Source organism: Marmota flaviventris, chromosome 3 (assembly GCF_047511675.1).
Source record: "Marmota flaviventris isolate mMarFla1 chromosome 3, mMarFla1.hap1, whole genome shotgun sequence".
NCBI lineage: Eukaryota > Metazoa > Chordata > Mammalia > Rodentia > Sciuridae > Marmota > Marmota flaviventris.
In genome coordinates, this window is record NC_092500.1 from 120,545,077 (window position 1) to 120,565,042 (window position 19,966).

Genomic DNA, 19,966 nt, shown 5'->3' on the forward strand with positions numbered 1-19,966 from the left:
TGACTCAGTTTGCTTCAGCCTCCTCTTCCCTGGAGCCCCGGGCACTCCAAGGGGCCCCAGGTCAGGAAATGTTCCTCCCACCCCACCTTCCTCTCTGCCTCCTAGTCTGGTCTATTCTGCGAAGCTTAAACCCATATATGGTGACTTTCTCTCCAAAGACAGGGGCCTTCTCTTCTGGCTCCCTCTAGGGGTCTCATGGATGTCAGATGTAGCTGAACAAGACTAAAGTGAATTATTTCCCATGTGTCTGTGTACCTCATGGTAATTAAGGCTCCAGTCTTCCATGGATATTGAGACTTTTCTAGAATATTCCATGGCAGTTGAGCACACAGAGGACTTCTCAGGGACCTATGACCTCAATCCACATGCAGATACCCACCCCTCTGTTCAGCTGGAAATTTTCATTATCAATATGCTCTGAAGTTACTAGTTCCCAATACCAGTTTATTGACAAGTACTGGACCAGCTTGCATAAGAAGCATGCTGGTCTTGCTGCCACCCAGGATCATACTTCCATCCGTAAGTCCCCCAGTAAATTGCACTCTGTGCAGACTAAGCCTCAGCACCATGGTTCTAGGTGAGACTTGGGAATCAGCATTTGGGAAATGATAAAGCACTCAGTGGGTTTTTCTCTCCAGGTAAGTTTGGAAAATAACTGTAAATATAAGTGGGGAGGGTGTTCTACCCCTAAAGAGGTTCCATTACGTCTTGCTTTAAGCAGATCACCACAACATCCCAGCAACCTATCAATTTTGTTGGGTGTTTCAGAGCAATCCAGCCTTGAAATACGAGGACCAGCCCCAGGGTGCCTTGAGACCCAAGACAGAGCAGCAAATAGATCTAGGTCTGCACAGAGTGCAGTTTATTGGGGGACTTACAGTTTGAAGCATGGTCCTGAGTGGCAGCAAGACCAGTAGGACCCCTGCAATTTGGGTCAGAAAGAGGGGTGTATTTATGGGTTAGGACAAAGGTGGCTTTATCCTGCCTGGAATGTACCTGGCTTATCTCAAGATAACATGGAAGAGTCAGGTACATCCCTGAAGTCAGGGTCTTGTATACCCCACATATGACTGATGGCTTTGTCTATTGATAGTTTGCTAGAAAGCTATGCAGGAAAAACCGACTAGGGCTGCTCTGGGGAATCATGGTAGTTATGACTCAAGATGGCTGTGGTCATGTCAAGCTGAATCCATACACTGGGTCATGCAGAAGTTATATAAAGTTCCCCAAAGATGGGGGACATGGAGGAGAAACAAACAAGCAAGCAAGCAAGCAAGCAAGCAAGCAAACAAACAAAATAACTCTTTGATCTCTGCCCTCCAAAACTATTTTAAGGGTTTATTTTGGTGAGATAAGACTGCCAAAAATAAAAAATAAAAAAACTTGTAAGAGCATTTATAGAACAGATATAAATACAGATACAAAAAAATGTATGTGAATGCTCTCCAAACATGGGAGCTGGAGGGGTTAGTCTTCATGTCTCTCTCACGTTCCATCAGCAAATCCTGTGGGTCCGTCTTCAAACCAATCCTGAATTTGGCCACTGTGACTGGCAGGCAAAAGAAAGATGGAGACAGGCTGATTTTGCAAAGGAGAAAGCAACATTAAAGACCCAGGTTGGGAGGAAGTTCATGTTTACATCCAAACTGTTGGCCCATCTTCTTCTTTCCCTTACTTAATATGGAACCATTCTCTGGAGAGAAATGCCCGGGCTGGGGTGCAGCTGTGGGGCAGCCGCAGGTTGGTTCACAGGTCATGTGCTGAAGTAGCAGAAGCAGTTCCCTGAAGGCGTTGATGATGAGCAGGGAATCTCTTAAGAGGAGGGAATCAGAATAGTGTTCTGGAAGGCAGGCAGGCCAGAGGCAGAGCAGTGGGGGAAGGCACAACCCCATTTGGAGCTGTGTCCCTATTGCTACTGGGTATTTCCTGATCCTGAACTAACCATTGCACAAGTGCCCAAGCCACATCCAGGAGCCATTGGTAGGTTCCCTCCGCTCACTTTTCCAAGAGAATGGGGTTCTCTTGGGCCATGAGGGGCCTCTGTACAAATAGTGGAGGGGCTCAGTGACCCTAAGGAGTGGGACTTCTTCTCCAGGTATCCCACCCACCACCCCCCTGCTCACAGAGGACACTTGCTCTGAGCTGTCCCCAGTGGGTATGATAGGAATGTTATGATAAGTGTTTCCCCAAACTTATCTGCTGTCAGTGTCTTGTGGGATGCTTTTTAAAAATACAGATATCTGAGCCCCCAACTACAGCTACTGAATTAGAATTTCCAAAAGAATGGCTTTATAAAACCCAATCCTTAGGACAGGGTAAATGTGGGAAACTATGCTAAACCTTGTTCTCTCTCTCTCTCTCTCTCTCTCTCTCTCTCTCTCTCTCTATATATATATATATATATATATATATATATATATATATATAATGTTGTAGATGGACATAATACCTTTATTTTATTTTTACGTGGTGCTGGGGATCGAACCCAGTGCCTCACGTGTACTAGGCAAGTGTACACCGAGCCACAACCCCATCCCCCTTGCACCCTCTCTTACTCACAGATAATTTAATTCATACTTCTTAATCCATACCTAAAGACTAACAGTGAACAGTGATAATAACAATAAATACTAACTTTTATCAACTGCATGCCAGGCACTATACTATGGACCTTTGGGGGTGAGGGGGATTATCTCATGCAAATCCCAATTATCTGTTGAAGTACATGCTACTGTTATCTCCATTTTTTCAGACGGGGAGGCAGAAAATAGGAAAACTAAGTGGCTTGTCCAAAGGGACATGCCGCCAGCAGCTGGCCCTGCTGGGTGGGAACTCAGGCTTCTGACCCCAGCACCCCATCTCTTCATCATTACACATTACTGATGTTGGAACCTGAACTTAGTAGCTCTGCACTCTAATTGTGAGTCCAGTTCACACCACCACCTCCACCCCTGCCCCAGGAAAGAGAAAAAGAGCAGGTGGTGGAGACTCATCTGAGAACGTTCAATGGGCTCCTAGATGAGGATTGATGGGAAGGAAGGCGGAGGGAAAACAGGCTGACCTGCCTCGTCTGGTCCTCAGGTACTGGAACTCCTTGAGCAACCTGGTGGCCTCCTTACTGAACTCTGTGCGGTCCATCGCCTCCCTGCTTCTGCTTCTCTTCCTCTTTATCATCATCTTCTCCCTCCTGGGGATGCAGCTCTTTGGAGGAAAGTTCAACTTTGATGAGATGCAGACTCGGAGGAGCACATTTGATAACTTCCCCCAGTCCCTCCTCACTGTGTTTCAGGTATGGACTCTTCTCTGCTGGGATTCTGAGGGTGGTTCGGTGGTGGAGGAGGTGGGTGGGGAGGAAGAAGGAGCCTTGAAAAAGGTGGTGGAAAGTGTCACCCTTTCAATGTGAACAAGGCCAGCCTAGATCAGGCCTGAGGGTCCCTGGTGTCTCCAGCTCTTTTTGTAGTTTCCCCTCATCCAACTCCATTGGAATTCCTCTGGTGGGCAAACCATTGGAAGGAAAAACCTAATCGTTTAAAAATGCTCCCCTAGCCATATAACCCTTTAGTCAAATTAAATCTACATGAAAGCCCAAACATAAAAAAGAAAAACAGTCTGCTTATTTTGGGGAATGGAGAGTGATAGGGTTCTGTTTTTGCTTGCCCCTGGGAAAAGACCTAAGTAACTCAGAGAGTCGTGATTTCATAGCTATTTCGGCTTACAGCAGGGCTAAAGTAGCACTATTTAAGTCTAAAAGTAGATTGACTCCTAGAGAAAAATAAATAATATGTGCGGGTTGCCAGGATCTAAGGATGATGCCCATTGTCTGATGTTTGGGACAATTGGCTTTAGCACAGCACTGGCACCATGAACACAGTAAAGGGGCACTGACCCCCTCCCCAGAGGAAGGGCTAAGGGTGATCGTCTCATGCACTGGATATAAACAGTAGGAGAGATTTTGACCACAATGCCTTTTCAGTCCCTCCCCAAGTAATATTTGCCAGTGGCCGTGCATCTTGTCTAAGGATAGAGTCAAACTTGCCCAGCTCAATAGCCTAGTAACCCTGGGGAGGAGAATTGGGGGTTAGAAGAAGAGATAAAAATGGAAAAGAGATTTGTGTTCGCATACTGGGGCAGGGCAGGGGAGTTTTGGGGTTTGCTGTTGGTCTAACGCTGTGTCCCTTATTGGTGGGAATGTGTCATTCAGATCCTGACCGGGGAGGACTGGAATTCGGTGATGTATGATGGGATCATGGCTTATGGCGGCCCCTCTTTTCCAGGGATGTTAGTCTGTATTTACTTCATCATCCTCTTCATCTGTGGAAATTGTATCCTTTGTTGCTGCCCCCAACCCCTGCTGCCCCCACCCTCAGCCTGCAGCACAATGCCACCTGGGTGTCATCTGCAGGCCCTGGCTCTGGCTGAACACTGGTTGCCATCCACAGGGACCCCAGGAGAGCTGGGGAAGGCTGCCCTGGGAAGAAAAAAACATGGCCCAGCTTAGAATCACTTTAGCATGGAGGCGGGTCTGAGTGGAAGCCCACAGCTTTGGCATAGGAGAGAATGTACACTGATGTTCCTGAATCTGTTCAGGCTGCAGCGTCGCTCAACTCCAGGAGGCACGTCCTGATTGTAAGCTAGGTGGATGGCGCCCCCTGACCTTCTGGCCAGTGCAGCCACTCACACAGACTTATGATACTAAGGACCCTAGGGATGGGGCCCCTGACAGCCCTGGGGCTGTCACACCTGCTTAGTGAAGGAGTACCGAGCCATCATCCTTGAAATGACCTTCATCTCTCCTCCCTGCTTTCGGTCAGACTCCTCTCTCTGAACTTGTTCTCCAGGACTTTAGTCACAGGCAGACCCAACAGATCCTTCCTGGTCGCAGCTAAGATCATGTCCCAGGATCTCAAACCCAGGTCCTTCTTTTCTTCCCCTGGTTGGAACCCCATGGGAGTTGTGTCCAGAACCTGGGTGGTAAATAGAAACAGCTTTGGCCCAAGTCTCAGGGGTCAAACCCCAGCTTCAGCTAATGCAGAAAACACAAACACTAAAACTACAGACAAAGCTTCACATTGTACCAGCTCAAGACCTCCAGCAAATTAAAGGCTCTGTACCTTGGTATCTGCAAATGCTCTATAGGTTGAACACCCAGAAGCCAAAAATCCAAAATTCAGAACTTTCTGATCAACATGTCACCATAAGTGGGAAACTCCACATCATAAATCTCATGCACAAAATTATTTAAGATACTACATAAAATTGCCATCAGGTGCATGTACAAGGTATATGTGAATAATGTATTTCATGTTTTGACTTGGGTCCCATTACCAAAAAATTTCATTATTTATATGTGAATATTATAAAATCTTAAAAACTTTGAAGTCCCAAGCATTTCAAATAAGGGATACTCCGCCTATAATAGAATAATAGTAATTGCTACTTAAGGGGTCATTGTGAGTTTGAACAGGATGATGCATGCAAAGCCCCTACTATGTTCCAGGGCCCAAGGGTGAGGGGTTCAGTAACCTCCTTGGACAAGCCCTTCACCTGCTTGGGCTTCGGTTTCCCTGTCCTAGAAATGGTGTGAGTTTCTGGGTGCTCAGGGGTGAAGGTCAATTTAACTAACTTTAAGACCCTTTAAGCTCTATCTCTTTTGCAGTTTTCTGATCCACAGTGTTTGTGTTGGTAAGAAGTGGGGAGGCAGGGTGGGGAGAAACAGACAAATGACTGCTTCAGTTAGGAATTCCCAAGCTTTTGGCCAGCTCCAACCAAACCCTCCAAGGGTCTTTGTATGTACAGGCTCACATTAAGAGTTGGCAGAGGTACAGGCCACCTCCTCAGCTCCCATTTATAATGAACCGCTCTTAAGAGCATTCTGCATTCTGCTAGAGACAATACTGCTTATAATGTCAATTACAGCCAGTCATCTCAGTGGGGAAACCAATAATGAAACCCAGCAATTAAAGAGCAAGGCAGGGCCTGCTGCCTCACTCCCAGCCCCACTCCAGCCTGCAAGCTATCCTGATCTCAGCCACCTAGAGAACTCCTGATAGTGAGCAGGGTCATGGGGAAGGAAGAGATGAAGAGACACTGTTGGGCTCTGAACCCCTCGAAGTGAGCCTTGCTGGGGAACTCCACTTCTGCATGTCCTGCACCCTCCCTGCTCCCTATGCCCATCAAACACCCCAAGGCCAAGGTCATTTTCTTTAAGAATGGACACAAACAGATATCCTACTGAATGTATTCTTGGCCATTGCTGTGGACAACCTGGCTGATGCCGAGAGTCTCACCTCTGCCCAAAAGGAAGAGGAAGAAGAGAAAGAGAGAAAGAAGCTGGCCAGGTAACCCTCTAAGCTCACCCAGCCCAGTTCAGGAATGCCATTCTCACTGGTGGGAGAGGGGCATGACACCAACCGCTAGGCGCGATCCTTCTGGAAGGGACTGGGTCCGGGGCTTCCTACAGTAAGTTGGTCCTCTCCCTTAATGCCTAGGCATTGCTCAGAAACAAGGACCATCGTGAATGATAGTCTCTACAAAGGTGCTGCCTTTCCTTACCTGTCTAGAAAGTCGGGGGGTTGCTTTTGAGATTTGAAGCCATGGGAGGAGAGGGGAGGAAGGCAGCTTTCAGAGGGGAAATAGCTCCAGCTTAAGGAGCAGTGCTTCCTCACTATTTTGTACCATCTGCAGTGTTGGGAAGGCAAAAGACCCAGTGTTGGGTCCCGCATTGTGCTCCATTGCTATCTAGATAGGACTGTCCTTGGCCATGCCTCTGCTGGGTATCAAGTAGAGTTCCTCCCAGAACCAATCCTAAACAAGACTCAGAACAGTTCCCTGATTTAGGGACTGAAGCCACTGAGTAGCTACAAGATGCCACCAAAATGCCAGACAGAGCCAGAAATGGCTCAGTCCAGTGGCACTTGGGATTAAGCCATGTTTGCAGCAAACCCTGGGAAAAGATCAATGAATGTAGATCCAGGGGTTCTGCGCCCAATGACCCTACCAAACACAAGGTAGTTCCTGTCTACACTGCCTCCTGTCACTCCAGTAAACATTTATTTCTGTTTTTTTTTTTTCTTCCTGCTGACCGGCCAGGACTGCCAGCCCAGAGAAGAAACAAGAGGTAGTGGAGAAGCCAGCAGTGGAGGAAACCAAGGAGGAGAAAATTGAGCTGAAATCCATTACTGCTGATGGAGAGTCTCCCCCCACCACCAAGGTGAGTAGCTGCCTCCTTCCAGGAGCTGTGGGGGCTGTCATTGAGAAAGGAAGGCCAGTCACCCAAGAAATGGAGAAAGAAGGAAGCTACCCAAAGGAGACAGAGAAGCCATGGGGCTGGAACAGGAGGGTTCAGTAGATGATGAGAAGGCATGGTGGGTTGAACCCAGCCTTCTGCTAATGTCCTCAAGAGGGTGTGCACACTGACAAGTATAAATATTTGAGTTCAGTCACTTAATATAATGCAATTTCAAGTCTATTTTGAGCCCTGAAAACTGTGGCACTTATCTGACTTAATTCTTCTTTCTTATCTCCTCTACTGCCTAGATAAACATGGACGACCTCCAACCCAATGAGAATGAGGATAAAAGTTCCTACCCAAACCCAGAGGCTGCAGGTACCTGTCACACTGTCTGACTCTGAGATCAGGAAGCTGGGGCTAGCCATGCAGGATGGCTGTGCACTGGGGACCTATGGTCCCACTTTCTCTCCCCAAGTACCTTGCACTGCTGAACATCTTGGCTGTATATTGAAGCATTACCATTACCATCTTGGGGAAAACTTTGATTCTGGTTTCCTTGTAATAGTAATATCTGAATGCATTTGAGAACTCATTTGAGTGGTGTTTTTAAAAAATTTGTAATTACTTTTACTTATTTTAAGTCATTATTTCAATTGTACAAATGCATAGGGTACCAAGTAATAATTCAATATGTGCCTACAGTGCGTAATGATCAATTCAGAATAATTAACATCTCTATCTCCTTAAATGTCTTTAACCTTTTTATTAACATGTAAATAATTTTGCATACTTATGGGGATCAATGTGATTATTTTGATATTTGTATAAAATATACAGTGATCAAGTCAGGGCAATTAACATTTCCACTTCCTTACCATTACTTTGAGTTTGCAGCGTTGGAGCTAATCTATTCTAGTTCTTCATAAAATATATAACATGTTAGGATCCATAGTCCTCCCATCCCCTATTGCTGCCCTGTAGAATGTTAGTACTTCTTCCTTCTATCTAAGTGTGTTGGAGTATCCATTATCCAGTCTCCATCTATACTCCTCTTTTTGTCCTTTGGAAGCTGGATTCTACGAGCAATTAAGGTTTTATTATATCATGTGCTATATGATCATTATTAATTCATGTAATTTATTGGTATAGCATATGTTGCAGCATTATGCTTGCCTAATAATAATAGGCAATTCCAAATCTGCCCTTGCTCAGGAGATATTACTGAGTACCAAGACAGCTGCCACCACAGATGTCCTACTTGTTGCTCAGTAAGATGCTTTCAGGTCTCTTATTATAAAAAGAGCTCTTGCTGACACCATCTTCTTGTGCATCTATCAGATGTGTGAACTGGCAGGCGGTCTCCTTTAGAAAGGTTTTAATGTCAGAATCCTACCTTATCTCTCTCTGCTTCCTGTAGCTGAGTCCCCAGGACAATCTTAGGGCTTGCCTTCCTCTAACCTAGATGATTATCACCAGCTTCAAGCTGGAAGTCAACACATACCACCACAGTGGCTTTCACTGACCCTTCTCTGTGTAGGTTAGGCTGTGCTGGGGTTGGTAACCAAGTTGGGTAGCTGAAAACCTTCTGTGATTCTGAGTAAAGATAGGTTTTCCTTGTCGCTTTCCCTCTACCTGTTCTCTACCTGAGCTGCAAAGACAGTGGAGGTGTTTTCTATTAATCCTGGAAGCAGGCTTCCTGCTCACCAGGCCACCACTCTGCTCTCCCTTCAGGGAAGTAAGAATTTGGTATCTTGGACTTAGACACAAAGGAGAGTAGAATGTTTCCTGTTGGGACACTGAGCCTATTGAAGTCCTAAAACCCTTCTAGGGGAGATGAAGAGAGCTATCTATCACAGAATTTCAGGAACTTGCTAGAAGTATTAATAAATGCAATGGAAAGATCTTTTTTGAATCCTGAAAAAGCAACTTAAATTTTAAAAGGAGATTTTTTTAGATTATTAGGGGGAATTGAATATGGACTGGGAACTAAATGATTTTGAGTAGATTTTGTTAATCACATTGGTATAATATTATGATAGTTCTGTTTTTAAAACACTTAAGTGTTTATGTCTGAAATATTTAGAAATTATTTTTTAAATGCCCCTCCAAAAGGGGGAGCAGAAGAGGTAAGTGAAACAAAATCAGTGAAATGGCAATACATGTTGAAACTGGGCATAGGGAGGTTCACTATGAAGTCTCTACTCCTGTAGGGTTTTACTTGTTTTGTTTTGCTTTGTTTCTTTTCTTTTTAAGAGTAAATGGAGCATGATTTATTTAAGTGAGAAGAGATAGAACTCACACCATGCAGAAGAGGGCCTGATAGCAGAAAAACCCATTTGGGTGTGCTAGCTTAGGAGGATATATATGGTTCTGGGCAGAGCATGGAGAAAAATCTACATAAAACAGGCAAATCTACTATTGTATTTTAAAAGTTTAAAATGAAAGACAGTGATAGGGGCTGAGGGTGAAACTCAGTGGTAGAGCACTTGCCTAACATGCATAAGGCCCTGGGTTCTATCCCCATCACTGTAAAAAAGAAAAGAGAAAGAGAGAGAGAGAGAATAATAGAACAAATCCCTCTGGGCCCCAATAAGATCCCATCCCAAGCTTGCCTGGCCTCTAAGACCCAGCCTCCCTGTACAAAACTTGAGGGTCTTTACACACACACACACACACACACAACCCACACACGCACGCACATACACACATCTAGATATAGTCAGGCCCAGACCTGTCCATTCCACACAGCTGTAGGATAACACACCTCTTGCATCTGTGACAACAACCTCAAATTCTGTTGTTCTAAGTAGACTACTGGCTTTTCTCTTTTTTGTTGCTGTAATGAAATAGAAGAGGAAACATCAATGAGAAAAAGGACTAATGAGGACACTGTCACTAAGTGGGCTCTCATAGAAATGTCTCTCTGCTGACCCAGCATGACACTGTCTGGGGTGGCTTTGTGGATTCTTGGGATGCTTGTGCTTTGGAACAGGGCCATGCTCTGCTGATTCTTCAGATTCGTTAGACTTTTTGGAGTGATCATGGGGCCACTCTTCTCTAATCTCCCGCAGACCTTCGTCTTCATTTCTCTTGGTTCCATCTATCACTTTACCTTTGCTGTTGGTCAGTTTTCCATTGCTATAATAAAATATCTGAAATAATCAACTTAAGGGGAGGAAAGGTTTATTTGGCTCAGTATTTCAGAAGTTTCAGTACAGGCACTGTTGCTTTGGGTCTGTGGTGAGGCAGCACATTTTAGGGGGAGCACATAGCAGGAAGCAGCTCACCTTGTGGTGGCAAAGAAGTGAAAAACAGACAGGAAGGGCCAGGTTCCCAATATCCCCTTCGAGGGCACCCCTCCAGTGACCTAATGTACTTTTACTAGGCCCCACCTCCTAAAGGTTCCACCATCTCCGAAAAGTGCCAGGCTGAGGACCAAACCTTCATGGGCCTTTGAGGGACATTCAAGATACAAATTATAGCACCCTAAGTTTGAGACCTCGGGGCCATAGACAATTGAGGCTGCCCTCACCCCACTACCACTTCCTTTTGGGTGGTTAACCCAGTTCCCAGGCCCCTTGTTTTTTCTCCATCCCTGGTTTTCATTTTCTTGCTCTCGGAGGCCCAAAAGCAGCATGTTCCTAAAGTCGGTGGCTCCACACATTACCTGGCCCCTTGAAGGCCAAGTAGCTGTGTCTCCCAGCTCTACCCCCGTGATGACCACACCTCTGCAGGTCATCTCCTGGGTCATTTTGTGCCAAGTGCAGCAGAAGTTCCCCGAGATGCTTCTGAAGGTTCATTTGCCTGATGTCTCTGGTCTTGTCAGTCTCTCTTTCCCGTTGCTTTTCTGGAATGATGAAAGGCAAAGATCCTGACCTACCATTGGTCCCTGACCATGGCCCCTCCTGCTTTTGCAGCCTGTGGGCAGCTGGTCATTGTTGTACCTAGTCATGCAGATACCCCCCAGAAGGGAGCCTCAGCCCAACTCTTAGACGGGAAGGGCCAGTACTAGAGCACTTCCACACTGTCCTTTGTTTCCCTTTCCCTGCTCCCCTCACTCACCCTCTCACCAGGTCCGCTGCATTTACATGTCCAGCTGTACCAAAGCATGCAACATGGTGGCTGAATGGGAGCTGGAATCCAGCCCTCAGTGGACTAGTCATACCCAGAAGGACTGTTTCTAAATTACACAGAGGGGCCATGCAGCCCTGCAGTGACCCTAGGGTCCTCCCCACTCTGTTCAGTCTCAAAAATGTTATCCATTGGTTTTCATCTCAAGATTATCCCATAGTGCTACAGGTTGATTATCCTTTATCTGAAATGCCAGGGACAAGGAATGCTTCAGATTTTCGAGTATTTTGGATTTCAGAATGTTTGCATGAACTTGACCATTTGACCACTCCTAATTTGAAAATCTGAAATCTGAAATGCTCCAAAATTCAAATTCAGGATTCAGATTTTAGATTTTCAGATTAGGGATATTCAATTTATAGTAGATAGATGCATCCATCATGCACAAAGAAAACCTTTATGCAAAGAAAAATAGATAATTCTGTGTTTTAGTCAGCTTTTGTGTTGCTGAGACCAAAAGACCTGAAAAGAACAACTTAAAGGAGGAAAAGTTTATTTTGAGTTACAGTTTCAGAAGTTCAGTCCATGGTCAGCCAATTCCATAACTCTGGGCCTGAGGTGAGATGGAGCATCATGGCGGATGGGCATGAAGCACTCAAAACAGTACAGCACAGAGATAGCTCTTCTCATCAAGGGCAAATATAAACCACAAAGTCACACCCACATTGACAACTTCCTCTAACCGTACCCTACCTGCCTGCAGTTACTGCCCAGTTTATCCTGAATATCAGAAGATCAATCTACTAGTTGGTTAAACCTCTCACAATCTAATCATTTCACCTCTGAAAACTCATGCGTTGTTTCACCCATGAGCTTTTGGGGGACATCTCATATCTAAACCACAACATTCTGCTTTTAATTTATTAATTCATTTGAATGAAAATAGAGATGTTCCTAAGAACCTCTAAGAACTTGAAATGAACGAGTACACATTTGCTTTTTTAAAAAAGCAGGTGACACCAGAAATTGTGTCGTATGGCATCAGAGGTTCTGGGGGATGCTCTGATCATTTTAAGGGGTCCAAGCACAAAAAGAGCAGTGAGATGTGGTCAAGTCAGCAGGAGGGACTTCATGGGAAAGGGGGGTCTTGACTGGGAGGGTGGGGGAGTCGGAAAGGTTAAAGAAGTTGTATCAGAGCTATACTCTTGTCGTAGACACTGAGAGTTGGAAGGAACCTTGGAGATAATGTGTCATTTGATAACTACTTATCAAGCACCTACTGTAAGCCAAGCACTGTGCAGACCCCAGGGATACGTGTCTAGGCAAGACAGGGAAGGGCCCTGCCCTCCTGAAGTTTACATTTCAATGGAGAAACATACAAGAAAACAAACCAGAGCTGCTTTAATTGTGTGGTCAGTAAAGGCTTTTTTGAGGATGTGACATTTGGGCTAAAATGTGAATAGCCTGAAGAACTTGAACATGGAAGTCAGAGGGATGAGCTCTCCGGGTGGAGGGAAGAGTGGGTGCATGATCTCTTAGATGGTATGTACTTGGCCACAGAGGACTCCAAGTGGGCTAGTGCATCTCAACTTGCACCTCCAAGTTGAGCCAGTATAGAGCAGATATCTGGTACAGAAATGTTCAAGTCCTTCAGGCTATTCAGATTTTAGACCAAATGTCACATCCTCAAAAAAACCCTTTACTGACCACACAAATACAGAGGGAGAGCACTGGGAGATGAGATGGGACACCAGGAAGGCCTCAAACCACAACATTCTGCTTTTAATTTATTAATTTATTTGAATAAATTAAATAAATCAAAGACCATGCACCTGGACAGTCACCAAAGTTCCTTATCCTTTCAAGGACTCACTTCACTCTGGGTGCCATGTGAGGAAGGGGGCAGTTGATGGTTAAGGGCAGAACCTGGACTTGGAATTCATTTTGCAGATAGAGCCATCTGGATTTATCAATGGCTTAGAGGTTGGAGGGAGAGAAAGAAGAATGAAGCATAGCAGGTTTTTTAGTTGAGCCAGTATAGAGCAGATATCTGGTACAGAAACTGCATCCTCAGACTTCTCTTCCTATACTTTCAGGCAGAGCTCTGCCCTGGATGTTTGGTCCTTGCTAATCATGCATTACCCTTGGGTTGCTAGCAGGCTCGCATGCTGAGAAATGTAAGCTCCATGAGGACAAGAACCATGGCTTTGTGTTCTCAACCTTGGGTTCAGTGCTCTGTAGGCACTAGGCAAATAATGTTTTTATTCCAGTTGGCTTTAAGCAAAATTGCAAAGACAAACATTGAGTATCAAATGAGGAGGAGGCAAGGGATGCCAAAGACTAAGATGGGGTATTCAGCTGTCCAATGCTTCCTATTTGCTCACTTGTTCGGTTTGTGTGTTCAGTTCTGGGGATGAACCCAGGGCTCTGACACTGAGCCATATTTCTAGCCCCTGCTTTCACTTTTAAATACTCTAAACTGCCATTCAGAAAAGCAGCAGCATTACCTGACTCATCACACTTTTTTCCAAACCCCCAAGAACAGAAAAGAGAAAATAAAGATCCTGAAGGAATTTTACTGGCATTTAGGAGTCAGGGTCCAGGTGGTTCAGCTGCCAGCCCCAAAATGAACTTCATCTGACCTTTCCTGATCTGTCAGCCTCCCTCTTTATCCATGATACCTGCTGGCATCACATGCTGTCAAATTTCTGTCCTTTTACAAATTTGAGTTTGTCCTTCAGAAATCATGTCCTCTAAGAATGATGCCTGCAGTTCAGCAGGTGTATCTGATGGAGCAACTGCCTTGCTTACCCCAGGAATGGAAGTCAGGGTAGAGCTTCCTAAGCAGCAAGACAGTCTATGCCGATGCAAGAGTGTACAGAACCATTCCTTAGGACGTTACATTGGCACAACGCTAATAAATATGGTTTTCTATAAATATACTTGATTCAAATAAGCATTAAGTGACCTGTTATCAAATTGTCATGAATACAAAAATGTTGGCCCATTTAGAGCAAAACTGAAAAGAATACAAACACCTGGGCAGAAATTTTAAATCTTTCCTTATTAAATTTTACCTGTGAATATGATTTGGACCAATTCTGGTTTTACTTATTCTACTTTCTTTTACACAGCAAGGTTCAGGAATCAGAAAGCTTCAATTATTTGCTTTCACACAATTTTTTTAATCTTGCAGCTCTCCTCTGAAAATATTAATTGCCTTGCTGGTCAGCTCTAATGACCCTAGGGATAGGATCTGATTTATGGATATATTCTGCTGGTTCTCCAAAAAAGCCTTGGTGCCTAAATGCTTCTTGCTTGATAAAGAATTACTTTTGTGCCAGGAATTTTTGTCTCTGCACTACCTGGCTTCCCGCCCCCCCACCAAGTGCTGAGGATGGAACCCAGTGCCTCCCAGGTGCTAGGCAAGTGCTCTACCACTGAGCTGCCCCCCCACCCCCCAGCTTCATTTTAACCAGAAGAAGAGACAGCATGCAAGGCATGGCTGGGTTCCTAAGATGCTCTTCCCATGACAGATGAGTCTCCACCTGCCCCTTTTCTTTTGAAGTTGTGGAAGTTTAATCATCATCAAAATCAGGGTGTGGTTCTTCCTTCTAGAATTTTCAGCACATAGAAAGACGGGACAGACCCATTTAAAGCCAGGTATCTGAGGCTTTGTGTTCTCAGTGCCTTATAAATGTGAGAGGTCCAAGGTGTCACAGAGGAAGATGGTTCCCCAGAGCCCCGGTACTCAGGAGAGCCAGATAAAGGAAACTGTCTGAAGTGGGAGTCCTTACTAATTCTGCAGAGAAGGAGATGAAGGGCAACTTAAACTGGTCTCAGAGTTCTAAAGCTTAAAGTCTGACATCAAGGTGACAACAGGGCCGTGCTCCTTCTGGAAGGCTCTGTGGAAGAATTCTGTCTCCCTTCTTCCCAACTTCTTGTGGTTGCCAGCAATCCTGGGCTTGTAGATGCACCACTCCAATCTCTGGCTCTGTCTTCATGTGGCCTTTTCCCCTGTGTGTGCCTTTGTGTCTCTGAATGTTTATTACAAGGGAAAACCAATAGTAGATTTAGGGCCTGCCCTAGTCCAACATGACTTCAACGTAGCTAATTACATCCACAAAGACCATATTTCTAAATAAGGGCATATTCTGGAGGTTCTGGTTAGGCATGAATGTGGGGGTACACTAGCCAATCTCAGTGGGTGGGAGTAGACAATTTGATAGAGCATAGCAGCAGTTACAGATCAGACTGAGAAAGATGTTGAGCACTAATTCTCAAGCTTAGATTCTGTCCTGTGGATGGAGAGGGCAATGAAAGTAAATACAGCAGTCACCATGTGCCAGACACCATTCTAGGTGCCTATATGCTGTTATTGTTCTAACTTAGATGAAGAAATGAAGCATAAGGAGGTTAAATAAAACATTCATAGACAGAAAGAAACAGAGTCACAATGTGCAAGAGGCACTTGGCTGGAGAGCTTGTATTCTTAAGTCACGCTGTTTCTTCTCCCGTGCCGGACATGTCTGAGTGCATTTCACAGTATGCAGTGGTTCTTCCCATGGGCAATGGGCTGCAAGCAAAGGAGCAAGCTTTTTGACTTCAGTCTACATTAATGAGGCCACTGGCTAGGAGCACAAAGGACTGGAGTCAGTATCTAAACCTTCTAATGAAGGGGCCTTTACAGTCAGCATTGTTGTCTGGGTACCCCTAGAGCACATGATTTCTGTTAGAGTTTCATAAATGGGAAAGTGTTGGTTTTAAATTCCTGGAACTTTCAAGAATGGAGTTGTTTGTAAGGGATTGACAAACTAAGCAATTCCCTTTCCTCATGGCAGCCAAAATGGCAATGCCTGGTTTTATCTAGTCCCCTTTCCAATGCCTTTCAACCAGGATGACCAAAATGCCCATTAGCCCAAGACTGGGTGGTGTCTTGGACTATGGAAATTTCAGTTTTAAAACCAGGCAGTTGAAGTAAACTAGGACAAGTTTTCCACTCTACTTACAACCCCTCTTATTAAGTACTGCCAGGGAAGTCTGTCCCTCTCAGACATAAACTCCAGTAGTCCCCAGAATATCTGTCTTGATTGATCCTCTACATGTTCAGGGATACAAATGATGTCTTGATTCCTACCAATAGGAAAGTCTCAGGAAAAAGGTGCACAATGGTAAGAATCAGTGGAAGTGGTAGTTATTTAAAATGGTGGTTTTTCTCTTACAGGAGAAGAGGATGAGGAGGAGCCCGAGATGCCTGTTGGGCCCCGCCCACGACCACTGTCTGAGCTGCACCTTAAGGAAAAGGCAGTACCCATGCCAGAAGCAAGTGCGTTTTTCATCTTCAGCCCCAACAACAGGTGTGTGTGAATGGTGAGGAGGGTGGACTCCGCTGCCTCTGTGATACAGACCCAGCCCATGCCTATGTCTTACCTGTACCTGTGCAAGGAACCTGGGACTCTCTCAACTCCCTCAACTTATGTAAACAGCCTCTGAGTCAAGGAAGAGAGTCCTGGACTCTGAATCAGATGATCTGCATTTATTTACATATATTTGCTTATTTATACTAATGTTATTTTATTTATTTACTTGCTTGTGCTGGAGATTGAACTCAGAGCCTTGTACATGCTAACCACGTGCTATATTATTGAGCTACACTCCAAGCCCCTGCTTTTATTTTTTTCTTCCCCAGGTTTTGTGTGTTTGTTTGTTTCTGGTTTTGTTTTTGTTTGGGTACTGGGGATTTAACCCAGGGGTGCTTTACTGCTGAGCTACATCCCTACCCTTTTTTATTTTATGTCAAGACAGAATCTCACTAAGTTTCTTAAGGTCTCACTAAATTACTAAGGTTGGCCTCAAACTTGCTATCCTCCTGCCTCAGTCTCCCAAATCTCCAGGCTTACAGGTGTGCACCACCATGCAGAGCTCTCTCCAGGTTTTGAAATGTATAAACTATTACTATTCTTTGGGTGGTTACCTTTGATACTTTACTAAGTTTATTTAACTTAACAAAATGAAAAGCTAACCAATATCTTAAGCCTCCTTCTGTACAATAGGAGTTTAGAGTATTTTAACTCACTAATTTCCTCCCAATTTACATATTATTGCTTAGTCCTGAACTTTATTTAGAACCCAACAAGTTAGACATGATGATGATGATGATGATGATGATGATGATTTAGGCAGAGTATATTTAGATTTACATATAACTTACCATTTCATTTGTTGACCATTTTTATGTATGTCAGTCTCTTCTGCAAACATTTTCTTCCTTTTAAAGCACATTCTATAGAAGTTTTTTAGTTCCTTTATGGTCCACTTGGCCTGTATTCATCTGTAATTGTTTTCGTTTCTTATTCTTAAAAGGTAATTTAGCTATGGGTATAATTTGGGACTAACAGTTTTGGTCCATCAAAGTGTTATTCCACTGTGAAGTTAGCTGGCTTTCTAATTATTATTCCTTTGTAAATAACTAACCCTTTACTACCTTGTGTTGAGGCATAGGTTTCTCTTGTGTTGCTTAGCATATGTTATACTTCCTCACTCTGTATTTGTATTCTGGATTTGTGTTCTTCTGCAGTTCTTAAAAATTGGCAGCCATAATCATTAACTTTTGCCTCTTCTCAATTCTCTGTTCCTTCACCCTGCACTCCAATTAGACACAGGTTAGACCTTCTCATTCTGTCCGTCCCTCTCTTCCCTCTCTCTTAAGGTGCCTTCCATGTCTTTCATCTCCTTGCCTCTCTTTCAGTTGTCTGGATGATTTCTTCTAATTTATTTTCCTGTTTGTTAATTCTCTTCTTAATTTTATATTACTGTTTAAATCAATTTTTTTTTTACATTGACTATTCTTGCATTCTGGTTAGTTCCATATGTTGTTGTTGTTTTTTTTTTTTAGATCCATCTGTCTATATCTTATAGTTTCTGTTGATTCATCACATTTGTGATTGAGTCTTTTATTCCATTAAGTATTTCAAATATAGTTATTCTGCATTTTATACTGATATGCACAATGCCTGGTCTTTTGGAGTCCAAATCAGTTATTTATTGTTATTTCTAGTTTCCCTAATGGTAGTTTTGTCTTTTTGTGTGTTCCATGATCTTTTCATTGGTGAGAATCCTAAAGTATATATAAATTGGGATTGGGGAAGCTTGCTTTCTTCCAGTGTCCCTTGAGGGCTCAGCCTCAAAGTTCCAGGCTCACCTCAAGACTGCCTTGAAATTCAGTTTCCTGGCAGCAATGCTGTTATGGGCATCTCCCCTTAGGCAGTTCTGCCCTTCCATGCTGCCCATGCGCAAACCTCAGCTCAGTGGGTGGGTTGATCAGTTGGTTAGTTGGTTGATTGTTGGCCAACTGACTGGTTGATTATTTGGTTGGTTGACTGGTGGGTTGTTAGCTTGCTGATTTGAATGAAATGATCCTTGTAGACCGCTCCTAAGTCTCATGAAACCAGCATTGTCTCAGAATTTGTCCTTCCCAGGTCTTGGTTCTTCTACAGCAGGTGAGTCTCTTAGAGGATTGAGTCAACCATTATGGCATCAGTAGAAGTCTGAAGGCCTGGGACCAAGCCCTGACTCCCCAACAGTATAGGCTATGTTTGAGGGCAAGCCTCTCTTTCCTGGGTTTCAGTATTGTTATCTGTGAAATGAAGGTGGTTCTGTGCTATTGTTAAGATGAGATAGTGTGCAACACACTCTAGGTATACATGGTACTATCCATGAATGTCCAGAGGTCCCAATGGGTAGTTCTTTGTAATTGTGCTGAGATGTGGAATCAAGTTGCACACTTGAAGCTATTACACAGGGCAAATCCCCTAGCCAGATAGCTATATTATTCCCTGTGCATAAAAATATGACATAGATCTTATAAAGTGATTTTTTTTCCAAATGATGAGGAAAACAACTCTCAAGCAAAGGCCAGTTGTTAATGTCACAGCAATATTTGAAAATCCAGAAATTCCCGAATATCTCATATGTAACCCTCTAAAATGTCAAGGGTTTCTGCCTGTGAAGGTGCCTCAGAACTAAATTGTTTAGAGATATACATCATGGGGGCTTGTCATTACCCAGCAACAGTAAGACTTCAGGCTGAAGACCACTCCACAAATCAATAAGCACCTTTTGTAAGCTGGTGGAAGGAATTGAGGGGAGCTGCTCCTGAAACCCAAGGAGTTGTGTCTACATCTTTCCTGACACATCTCTCTCCTTTCCTCCTTCGCACTCAGGTTTCGCCTTCAGTGTCACCGCATTGTCAATGACACGATCTTCACCAATCTGATCCTCTTCTTCATTCTGCTCAGCAGCATTTCCCTGGCTGCTGAGGACCCCGTCCAGCACACCTCCTTCAGGAACCATGTATGTACTCCCTTTTGTTCTCTGCACCCCTTCCTCTGGGAGTATGACTGGGCCCACAGCTTCTGTTGCTGACTTCATTGTTAATCAGGAGCTCAGTTCTAAACCTCATAATCAGATGCACAACAAACAGTTCTTTAAGAGATTAGGGCTTTGAGAAAAACCCATCTTGGGACCACAAGCAAGTAAAAGAGCATGTGCCCAATGTCTCAGGTTGGTTTGATAATTGGCAAAGGTCAGGCCTTTGATTGCCTGTGGATGTTCCCCAGGAAACTCTAATAACCTGTAAACTTAGTAAAATGTGGCCACTGACTT

The 19,966-nt window shown here is 44.2% G+C and overlaps 1 protein-coding gene across 19 annotated transcripts in view; it reads left to right on the top strand.

Annotated features, from left to right (window-relative positions):
- The window catches only part of Cacna1c (calcium voltage-gated channel subunit alpha1 C), a 617,874-nt gene that overhangs the window by 511,258 nt on the left and 86,650 nt on the right, over positions 1-19,966 (top strand). For all 19 annotated transcript variants that reach the window (XM_027951043.2, XM_027951042.2, XM_027951019.2 and 16 more), the window contains exons 14-20: positions 3,082-3,289; positions 4,202-4,322; positions 6,224-6,338; positions 7,090-7,210; positions 7,537-7,606; positions 16,527-16,659; positions 19,525-19,654. In XM_027951043.2, the coding sequence (XP_027806844.1) occupies positions 3,082-3,289; positions 4,202-4,322; positions 6,224-6,338; positions 7,090-7,210; positions 7,537-7,606; positions 16,527-16,659; positions 19,525-19,654 (898 nt within the window). The remainder of the gene's footprint in view (positions 1-3,081; positions 3,290-4,201; positions 4,323-6,223; positions 6,339-7,089; positions 7,211-7,536; positions 7,607-16,526; positions 16,660-19,524; positions 19,655-19,966) is intronic.